The following is a 12,004-nucleotide window of genomic DNA, read 5'->3' as shown; positions in this document are numbered from 1 at the left end:
GTGTGGTAGGAAAAATAATTGTCCCCAAAGATGTCCACGTCATAATGCCAAGACCTATGAATATGTTACTTTACGTAGAAAAAGGGACTTTGCAGCTGGAGGCAGTACTGTGTTGGTGTGTGGACCTTGTCTTCTCCCTCGCGCAGAGGACTCCATGGTTTTGTCGCCCTTCTCAATTCCTTTATGTTGTTGGTTGGGAGTGTCATCTTGGAGAAGGGGCGGCCGCACATCTCGACGGAAAAGGTTAAGGGTTAGATTGTAAGAAAAGGAAATAGAAGACATGTTTCAAAGACCTGTAGTGCAGGTCCTTCATCAGTTTGTAAGACATGAGTCTGAAATAGCTGGCAGTTTGGTTCTCAAAAGATCTCTGAATCATGTGCAGTTACTTGGTCGAGTAGGTCAGGACCCTGTCATGAGACAGGTAGAAGGAAAAAACCCAGTCACAATATTTTCTCTAGCAACAAATGAGATGTGGCAATCAGGGGGAAATGAAACACACCAAATGGGTGATGTCAGTCAAAAGACAACATGGCACAGAATTTCAGTATTCCGACCAGGCCTGAGAGATGTGGCATATCAGTATGTGAAAAAGGGGTCTCGAATTTATGTGGAAGGGAAAGTAGACTATGGTGAATATATGGATAAAAATAATGTGAGATGACAAGCAGCAACAATTATAGCTGATAACATCATATTTCTGAGTGACCAGATGAAAGAGAAGGCATAGAATGGACGATGCTTCTTTGGCCATTGTTTGTTAAGGATTGCTAAGGGGCTATAAGCAGAAGTTATTTGATGGTGTTTCCAGGGAAGTTCCTTCAGTGAACTAACTCTGTTGGGAGGCTCATCCTGTGTGCTTCTCTAAACCCTCATTTGGCTTTTTCTTGTCTGAAATGTGGACTCTGTGGCTGAATCTCCACATGTGGTCTTGGAGCATGATACTATCTTCAGGATGGAAGACAGAAGAAATTGGGATCTGTGATGACCATGGAACCACCATACCAGACCTGGACAGTCTACTTCTGGACTTCTTTTGGAGACATAAATAAATCTCTACCTTGTTTAAAAAAAAAAAAAAGAAGAAAAGAAAAGAAAAAGGGACTTTGCAGATGTGATTAAGTTAAGGATCTTAAGATGGGTGAAGTATCCTGGATTATCTAGGTGAGCCCAATGTAATCACAAGGGTCCTTTCTTATAAGGGTGAGGCAGGAGGGGCAAATTCAAAGAAGAAGATGTGATTGTGAAAGCAGAAGTCAGAATCATATGCTGGGCCATGAGCCAAGAAATGTGGGCAACATCTAGGAGCTGGAAAAGGCAAGGAAACTTCCCCCTAGAGCCTCCAGCAGGTTCACAGCCCTTTGACCCATTTTAGACTTCTGACCTCCAGAACTGTAAGGTAATAAGTTGGTGTTGCTTAAGCCACTTATTTGTGGTAATGTGTTACAGCAGCAAGGGGAAACTAATAAAACATGTATAAAAATTGTAACAAAATTCTTACCATATAGCATTATTTTCATTATTATTATCATCTAATATTTTCTTATTTCTACCTTGTCTTCGCTTTATGTATTTTCTTAACTTGCCATTGTTGAATTTTAGGCATTGTGTGAAAATAAACTTTTTATTTTATTGTTATCATTTTCAGTTATGGAATGTGGGGGTGAAAAAACCAGAAAACTTTAGCCTGTTTTGGAAATTACTGGAAACAGAAAGCAACTATACTGTCTTTATGTTGGAAGGGATAGTCTTCACCAACGATTTGACAAAAAACTAAATTATTGTATCCATTCATATAGAAAGTTGGGCTGCTAATTTGATGATGTATTTGGAAGTTTATGGAGTATTTTACTTAGCAGCTGAGCAGATGTCATGCTTATGACTTTCTCCTTCCTTTCCTTTTGACCTCTAAAAAAGACCTGGATACTATAATAATTTTTTTTTTGTTTGAAGTAGAAGCTATCCCAGACTTTATTTCAATATTTTTCTTCTGAAGAATGCTAACTAAAACTTGTATTGTAAAAGTTATAATATTGCATGTTTAACTGCTATAGCCTATTCAGAACACAATACTTATATTTTCTATGGAGTTTCTCTAATGTTTTCAATTTGAAGTAAATCCTTGGAGAGAAACTGAAACGAGTCCCTTAAAAGAGAATTTTGCTTTGCAAATGGCCTGGCCATCTCTCAGATTTTTTTTGAAACCCATGCTGTTCATTTCCCTGTTGATTTAAGCTATGGGGGCTCCTATTATCATATAATACTGTTTCTCCTCCCATGTCAAAATGTCCTGACAGTCCTATATGAAACTCTGCAAATACAATGTATGGGGTTTGGAAAACTCCTAAGAACCTTCTCCATCGATTATCAAGTTTACAGAGCAACACCCAGAATAATCAAGCCAAGTTTAACTCAGTTGGGTAGAGAGATGAAAACTCTGTGCAGCTGAATGTTGCATATGATAAATTTTTAGACAATTTCCCAGAAAGAGATTGCAGTCCTTCTGAATGATGTATTCCTAGCTGCATTTACCTATCAGCTGCTCTTTGCTCTGTACCTATACATATATACTGCTTATGTTGAGAAAATAAAGTCTGTTTTCTGTGAATATAAAACAAGGTATGCAATAAAATATTCATAATGCCAAACTTGCAGCCTTCAGTACATGCACTTTCTAGAATATCAAATATAATGAACACTCCAATTAGAACTGTGTTTAGTTCTTTTTTATCCATTCATGTTTTACATTACCTGTGTGTGTGCATGCTATATATAGCTGCCCTTTCCTCATGTAAACTTCATCCGGCTTGGAAGAATTTTAAAACTCCCTTTTCAAATTCTTATAGGCTTTTACTGTTAAATAAGTTCTTGCTGACATTTACAAGTCATACCATTTACAAGCATGCACTGTGCTCTTCATGTTTATTCCCCATTCATTGCAATAAAATGTAACATTTAATTCTCTGTTGATTATTGCTGACATAACAAGTGACACTTTTAATGAGTGATTTTCTTTTCTAGGCTTCCTGCTGGATGTACATTACATAGTAAACAATATTCTGTGTTAAAAAAATTTACTTGCATTCGATAATAAGCTTAAGACAAGCCACTTTTTTCAGTTTATGAAAAAATATAACATTAGTGCAAGTAATATTACTAATACTGAGATGTAAAATAGATTGTTTTTCCAATGACTCCAATTTATAGTCGTGAAGACATTTCCTCACTGGTGTTGAAATCATTAAAAGTTGATCATTTACTTGGTGAATCTATAAGTCAAAAGTTGACATACATTCCCTATTTACATGCAAGTTATATGAGCTGTGAGAGTGGATATTTTGTGTTTAGCTTTAAATAACTCCTTGCAGCAGGGAATGAAGGAGAAAAGAAGAAGAAATATTTTAATGCTAATTTAGAAGTTTGGAAATTAGATTTGTGTTCTTTAATTATGAGATTTTTAGTCATTTTTTGCTAGGAGACTATTTGCTTATTATAATGATAGAAAGGTCCTTATAAAATACAGATTTTTGAGGCTTATTGTATTCATGTTTAATTATTTTATTTATTTATTTTTGGCTGCGTTGTGTCTTCGTTGCTGTGCATGGGCTTTCTCTAGTTGAGGAGAGCGGGGGCTACTCTTCATGGTGTTGCGCAGGCTTCTCATTGCAGTGGCTTCTCTTGTTGCAGAGCACGGGCTCTAAGTGCGCAGGCCTCAGTAGTTGTGGCACACTGGCTCAGTATTTGTAGCTCACAGGCTGTAGAGCACAGGCTCAGTAGTTGTGGTGCACGGGTTTAGTTGCTCGGCAACATGTGAGATCTTCATGGACCAGGGCTCGAACCCGTGTCCCCTGCATTGGCAGGCGGATTCTTAACCACTGTGCCCCCAGGGAAGCCCTTCATGTTTAATTAAATTTGAAATTCCCAAGAAACAACTAAAGTTGTATTCACATGCACAACTAATGTGACCATGGTTGTCCAGTCACTCAAAAAAATTGAATCAAAAAATTTTTTGAAATGTTCACTCATTTTTATTTTATTTTATTTTTTGACTGGGTCATCATAAAAGTTCATGAATGGTTCTGAAATGTAAAGCAGCTTAGATGTGGCCTTCTTGACATCAGGAAGCTCTATTTGTTCCCCAAATTTTTACTATTCTGCACCTTAGAACTTAAATACGACCATTCATTTTTTTTTCCAAATAATCACTCGCAGAAGGAAATGTAAGCACTATTGTAAAGGCCGTCCCATTAGACTTTATCAGATATTTATCTTTCAGCTAATTATTCATTATTTCCTTTGCAATTTGACAGCTGGCTGAGAGCAGCTTCCTGCAGCATAGGGGACTCTGGAGAGCAGCGACAAGCATTCAGCATAAGATCTCTGTCCATGGATGCCATGTATTAGACAGATGCCTAAATGAGGGTTCTCTTAGCCAGCAGGTGTGGATATTCATATCCATAAGCCAGTGGTGTATGGATAAATATTTGGAATAGTAAGAGAAAGATGAGGAAGAAGACCAAAGAAAGTGTAGGGGGCAGCGTCAATGCACCCCAATAGCAGATATCATACATTTCAAATTTAGCCCCAGTGCTGATGCCATAACAGGAGAGCTTACTGCCACAAGAAATGAGTAAAGAGGAAAAAGTCATGATGTCACAGATATGGGACAGACAGAAGAAAATATTTAATGATGTGGTTAATTTGAATCACTATTGTTCTACCTTTTCTACACACTCCTCCTAAGTCATCCAAACAAATCCTAGCCAAGTTAATATTGTCCTGGCAACCTTGATTTGGAGGCTCCAAGTGACATATAGGAATAAAGAAGCATCCTTAAGACTCTTCTCTCGGTGTGGATTTTAGAAATTACTCAATTTTCCTATTTAAATGCAGAGTTCCCGCATTGCTTATAAAATGGACAATGTGAAAACATTGCTTATAATTAATGTTTTTTTAAGGGAAATACACATTGACAACAATTATGTGTTCTTTGTCATGCTATGGCTCTCTGAGATGGTACAAATATATTCACATAATAGGTGTGCATGTGAATCGAACTCCAGAAGAGGATCGAAAAAATAAATTTTCAGAAACCAAACCATGTAATGGACAATTAGATCTGCTCTATACCACATGAAAATCTATAATAACTATGTATTTCATCATTTTTTCAATTTGTTATATGTAGCATAGTGCCTATAAACAATGATTTTATGCATTTGTTCAGGAAACATGCACTGAATGAATAATAAGCACAAGGAATTGCATTGGGTGCTGCATATAACAGCAAGCCAGACACACAATTCCTGACCTCAAAGAGATTACAGTCTAGTGGGACATGAATACAGTCAAGGGCAGGATACCAATGAGGCATAGAACCTCACTGGATGAAAGCAAGTGAACCAGAAGCTGAAAGGATGAACAAGAATTAGCAAAGTGGATCAACCACAGCCAGCAACAAAGATATTTGGAAAACCCAATATCTTTGGGAACAAGTGATAAGAAGAAAGAGTCTGTTTGATGAGAATTTTGGCTAATACTTGTCCCATAAAATTGTCAATTTTAATTACCACCCAGAAGTCTCATATCATATAAGAATAGAACACCTAAGTTGGGGTAAAACATTCCATTATTTTAATTATTAATTGGGATTGTTTAGAATTGATGTGCTTTCTCTATAAACATTGATTTGTTCAAGAAATATTTATTGAGGCTACACATTTAGTCACTGAGGATGCAATGTTGACAAGGATAAAAATGACACCCAACTCTAGTGGACATTTGTCATGCATTTTGAAGAATTCTCCAGTTTCTGAGTCTGGGTAGGGCACACAGACTTTCTCCCCTTAGAAGTGCTGACTATATTCAGTACTTTTCCAGCCTCCCTTGCAGCTAGCTATAAGCACATAAGTTAGGCTCTGTCAGTCGGAGCTAGTAACACAAAAAGAAAGAAGAGGGAAGTTGACTTTCCTCTCTGGCAGTGATAGCAGTAGCAGTAGTTGTAGGACTGGGCTCCATGTAGAAGTAAAATCTGCTCCATCGACTGTACTGCTAAAGTAACATCTGGTGTCCAGTGGCAGCTTGAGTGGTTTCTCAGCAGAGTAATAGAGTTTAAGGGAGTATTTCAGGGCCTCGACACTAAATTTCCAACTTATTCAATGATTCAGTGAGCTACTCCAAATCTTCTTTCCTTGCTTATTCTGACCTAGTAGGCTTCTGTTGCTTGCAACAAAGAACCATGATTGATAGACCAGCTTCAGAGCCAGCCTGCCATTAAGAAAAGCAACAATCAGAACAAGGAACATATCAAGACTCAGCAGCCTCCAGCATGTTGATTTCTCAGAAGAATCACACTATAAAAACTAAAAAAGCACATTCATTTTGGATTTGAGCTTTCTCTATTAAATATTTGTATTTGTCTGATTAGGCACCTGTAGGAAAATGCCATAGACTGGGGGGGCTTAAACAACAGACATTTATTTCTCACAGTTCTGGAGGCTGGAAAGTCCAAGATCAAGGTGCTGGAAGATTTGATTCCTGGAGAGAACTTGCTTCCTGGCTTGTAGCCACCTGCCTTATCATTCATTGCAGTATATTACATTTATGTATAAATTTTAGTCCTGAATGATGAACATGACATGTCTTCATCAAATTGTCTAATTAGTTGCAGGCCCTTTCTCCACCAGGGTTGGACCATGAAGAAGAACAAAACTACAACTCCCAAGATCTGCTTTTGACTCCAGTTCTTCCTCCTGAACCTACTACTTTTACTCAAATAAACCCTCTCCCCAGATCAGCTACTTATGCAGCAGCCTTGGTGCTGCCCTCCATCCACCCATTCCTGGTAGACAGGAGACTCTTCTAATGGTGAGTTTGGCTCCAGGACTCTGTAGAACTGGGCTGCAGTCTAAGATGCTTCCATCTTTCTTTCTTTCCTTTTTTCCTTTCTTCTCTCCTTCACTGGTGGTCAGACTTACATCATAATCTGACAGTTCTCCCAGCCTCTCCCAGTTGCTTCCTCATCTGTTCCCACAGGCAATTTTTTTAATCCCTTCTTTGTACCTGCTTCTCATAAAACCCCAACTAAGACATCGTGTAACCTAGTGCTCTTGCTCATGTTTCTGGCCATTACCACCTAGGCATTTCATCTGATTAGATCAGAAAACCAATTGGGATTGGGTTGTTTCTCATTTCAGGTTGAATAGAGGACAGGTATCTTATCTCTCTTCCCCTGCCTGTCATGTCTTTCCAAATGTTTGCTGGAAAATTCTATCTGCAAACCCAGGGTTACCTTCCCCACCACCCCACTCCAATCAAGACAAAAGGCCTGAAATACTTTAAGTCAAACAATGTCCTCATCTTGACACTGAGTGTCAGGTGTCACTCTCCTTGATAGGCTGCCTGGCTGTGAATGCTATGACCCAGGATTGTACCCTCAACCTCAGATCCCTCCCCAAATTCATTCCGATGACAAGATACTATGTAGAAATGCACTATGTCCCCCACTCCCAGGTTACATACACTTGGTCCCACTGGGCAATTTATGTGTTCCATTGTTGAGGCCTAAGCTTCTTGTTTAATCTTCATCCCAAATCACTTTTCCAATAATGTTTAGTTCCAATGTTTCCTCAAGAAGACTGATACTCATCATTTTTCTTTCCAGACCTCTCCCAAATCTACAGTCCAGCACCCAGCAAGATGACCTCATCCTCCTACAGTCAGAGAGATCTTCCAGATATAACTGTCTGTGTAATTTTGAATAGTGCCTCTCTTCTCTACCTGTAGGGAGATCTACTTGATCTTGGATTCAACTTTGGCCTAAGGAAAGAGTGGTCATAGCTGTAACCTTGGATATTAGTTTTCATTTATCATGCTGACATACATCCATCTGATAGGCTAATCTATACCTTAAACCTGCCCAGTTCCAGGGAATAACACAAATGTTAGGTCCTTGCTCCCCCTTCTACCTGCTTTAGCAATAGCTCATGGAAAAATTCCAATATATAAGATAGAAAAATGCAGTAAGGAAGCCAACTTTCTTTCTCCAAGATCTTTCTTTCTAAAATAAATGGTGAATTGAATATCAGACAGAACTAAATACTTGAGACATAAACTCTAATAGTTCATGGTAGAAAATCAAAAGAAGATAAAGACATACTATGTACAATATTTTCCTTAAAAAAAACAGAGACTGAAAAATTCATAGCAACAAGTCCAGAATAAGCAGTTTCAGATTTCCAGTTCAGTAAATGAATCACTAAGTATTTCTTTAGTACTTGGTTAATTACATGTTCGAATGGTGTGAAGCCCTGGCAATGTAAAACATGATGCTACCTCCAAGGCACTTACAATGTGCTTAGGGGGACAAGATCAACACTTGGGAAAAATTCTACAGCAATACAAGAAAGTTCAGTAATGGCACACATTTGGTGTAAAACAGAACTTCAGAGAATAGGTAGCTTTCTGAAGGCAGGAGTGTTCTGAGAAGGCCCCATGGAGAAGAAAATGGAGGCTGAATGTTGATGAGGCCAAATTTGATACTGGAAGAGAGACAATCTCTGCAGAGAACAGAGTGTGGCTTCTAATCATTGAAAACTACAAAAACATGAGGACACTGTGATCTCAATTACACTCCTCAAGCTCAGAGCATCTGGTGAGTGGTACCCAAGTCGCATAGGATGCTTAAGGCTGGTAGTGCCCAGTACAAAACATTCAAGTGCTGCTCCTAGAGGCAGTGAGAGGTTTTCCTAAGCACCAGTCTGTGTTCTAGAGTCAGCTGTCTCAAGACAGAGCTTGCAGATGCTAAGAGCCTGGCTTAATGACCTCTCAGTAGTCACCTCCTTTGAAACCTTTCTTCCTCCAAATATCTGTAACTTAATCTTTTCATTTTACCTCCTTCCAGATAGACTGTGGGTAAAGATGCTTGAAATCCTCGCAACCCATGTTCACCCATCAGCCAGAGTGGCCACAGCCAGTGGAAACTCTCTCTAGCCCATCACATCCCACTGTTGCTCATCACATGCTCTGATTTGATAATAGTAGTCACCATGGCCAGGTGAATCCCAATAGCTATAGACAATGTCAAGAACTCTGAATTATGACTTGGGGTCCTTTTGTCAAGTAGTCTTTATGACATATAAATAATATAAGTTAAATGTTTAAAAAGCCAATTCAGATGCAAGTTCAAGTTGGGTATCAACACTTTATTACAGTCCTTAAATAATTGGAAAGCATTATCCTACTAAACTGTGTTCTACCAAGAGTTAACCTTGCTAAGTAATATGTTACTTGAGTGGAGAAGAGAGTAGAGGGAAAGAAATGTCCCTGTAATTGATTATTTACCTATTCAGTGCTTTTCTTTCACCACAACTTAACAAAATAGGAATGGCACCCCCATTTTACAGATGAGGAAATAGGTGTTCACAAAGATAAAAAAATCTTCCCAAGTTCTATAGCCTGAATATAGCAGGGCCAGTTCACACTTCTGACATGATGATGCCACTGTGTTGAACTTTTGATTTTTAGTTGTCTGACAATGCACCATTTCATAACACGCCTATGCATGTTCAAAGATTCCCCTCAGAGATCGTTAAGTGTTCCCAGGCAGCTGCCCTGAATGAAAGGCTTCCCAGAATGTGAACATTTTTCATAAATGCATTAAATAGGAGCTTTGAGGCATTACCCTCATATATATTTATGAGTAAAAAATCATGTAAGCCCAAATAGATCATGGGTCATTTTCCATAAAAATGTAGGGGAAAATACATTGCAATATGATCACCCAGTTTTCCATCTTAGATACATTCCTGCAAAGCTGAGCATAAAGTGAAAAAGTATAGATTTTATATCAAGGCATCTTTCATATATGAGTTCAAAAAACCCTGACTAAAAGCAAAAAGTCATTCTTGTCTCTAAGATAAATCCATTAAGTTATAGGTTAGTTTACAAATCAATCAAATTCTAAATATCCATATCAAACTTTTGCACTGATGTTTTTATATCAGAATATAGTAACCTCAACTTTGGAACACAGTAAACACTAAATCACACGATACTCTCTCTTCCAGTGAAATATACATGGGGATTTGTTCCTGAACGCTGAACTACTGACTCACTTTCGAGGATTTTTTTTTTTTTTTGGTAGTTTTATCTCCCTCCAGGATTTGGAACCCAGTTATCCATCACCTGGAATACTGCAACCACCTTCTTGTTGGTCTCTTTTGCAAAGGTATATCATAGGTATCTCCAACTTTCTTCCTATCCTAGTTCATTCTCCTTACTGCTAGAAAGTCACTCCCTGTTCAAAATCCCCTGTCAGTTACTACCAGTTTTCAAAAGTCCAAGTTCCTTCACTTGATGCTGAAGTACCTTCTTGATATGATCCCAGTTTGGCTGCACTATGCTTCTCCATTTCCCAGCTTGGCACCTACTTATGCACCTCCTTCCTTGGGTCATGTGTGTGCACTTCAGGATGCCTTTCCTTGTTTGCTTGCCCGTCCAAATCCAATTCCTGAATTTAAATCCAGCATTGGGTTTACTCCTCCAGTGGAGCACATGTTGCATCAGATAACTGTAATTTACCTTGACATATATTTTCACACCATGAGATCTCTAGTTTCTTGAAGTCGAAGACTGTGTATTATTTAGTCCTGGTGTTCTCAGCTTTTAGTACTACTCTGAGATGTGGTAGGTATGAATAAAGGGCTATTGGTGGGATAAACGAATGAAGGGAGGTCATGAATTGGTAGTAATCCAGACTTCCTTGTGACATATCCTTATGAAACAGCCAACTGATTTAGAGAGGTTGAGTTTATATTTTGGTACACCACAATTCAGCCCATAATATTAGAAAAAATAATGTATTCCTTTTCTATATTTTATTCCTCATTCACCATTCTTTATGGTCTTATTTTTGAAGGCACAGCATACATCTTTACTGAATAAATAATGAATGAACACCTTCCCTTTTTATAATTCAAAAATTTCAGAGTTGAAGGTGAGGTGCTTATGAGGATAGTCAGAGCTAATAATATTTACAGATAATTTACTATGTGCCTGGCACTGTGCTAGGCATTTCATGTGGATTATCTCATTTAAATCTCAGAGCATTTTACCCTAGATACTATTCTTATTCTCATTCTACAGATTAAAAAAATGAAACAGATACAGGAACTAAGCACAGGCAGTGTTATGTGAAATGCCCTTTCAAAACTATTGTCCTGCCTTGTTCTTTGATGGAGCGACACATTGAATGTAAACATTTCTGTTTTCTTTTCCTAGTTGCAGGGTTTGCCTCTGTAAATCCCTGTAGTTTCTGGATACACAGGTCAACTGTAAAGCTTGTACAATATGTAGTTTTCTACAACTAAAATTTCATTGGCAAGTTTCTATCCCACAGTCCCTTAAGTCAAGCTCAGTTATTCCTACAGCAAACCTTTAATTTTGTTTCCCTTTATTTTTTCCCCAGTTTCTGTTGCTTTTATTCTCCCAGCCCCATCTGAAAAAGAACCAAATTACATGACAGAAAGAAAGTCCTTTATTCCTCTACTGAGCAAATAAACTGAGACTTAGCTTACTTTGTGTGTGGGGGAGATGGGGGGTGGGGGGATATTTTCTAGGGAAATGTCAGGAACTCAGTTTAAAGTAATTTATTTATAACAACAAATGAATGCTTTGCTACAGCTAGCTGAGTGAAATACCTCATTGGAGAAAGGAGAGATTGTTAAGTCCAGGAACATTAAGACAGCCTTAGCTGAGTGAAACAAGATAGTTCTTTTAATCTATAATTAAATTACTCTCCTGTCACAGCAAAACACTTGAGAAGGCTCTGGGACCCTTCCTTTAAGTGTACTTTATGAGCGTGATCTAAAATGCACACTTTAGATTTGTTGTGAAACAACAAATGTGCCAGTTGTGAAACACACTGACAAACAATTGAGTAATGGCTTTCAATGACTTTTTTCAAAATATATACATAAGCAGATATGAGGAAATCTGGGATTAACAA

The 12,004-nt window shown here is 38.1% G+C and overlaps 1 protein-coding gene across 1 annotated transcript; it reads left to right on the top strand.

The window, feature by feature from the left end:
* The first annotated feature begins 242 nt into the window (after positions 1 to 242).
* Positions 243 to 953, top strand: LOC309806336 (single-stranded DNA-binding protein, mitochondrial-like). Its single transcript, XM_082625104.1, has one exon. It carries the CDS (start codon positions 281 to 283, stop codon positions 659 to 661), a length of 381 nt encoding a protein of 126 aa, XP_082481230.1. The 5' UTR covers positions 243 to 280; the 3' UTR covers positions 662 to 953.
* Positions 954 to 12,004: the final 11,051 nt, after the last annotated feature.

This window comes from Mesoplodon mirus (genome assembly GCF_964341445.2).
Source record: "Mesoplodon mirus genome assembly, chromosome: 6".
NCBI lineage: Eukaryota > Metazoa > Chordata > Mammalia > Artiodactyla > Ziphiidae > Mesoplodon > Mesoplodon mirus.
The sequence above is the reverse complement of the archived record's forward strand: the minus strand, read 5'-3'. Positions and strand labels throughout refer to the sequence as shown.

Excerpts from the sequence above, each read along its gene's own strand:
- LOC309806336 (XM_082625104.1), top strand. The coding sequence starts at position 281 with ATGTTTCAAAGACCTGTAGTGCAGGTCCTTCATCAGTTTGTAAGACAT.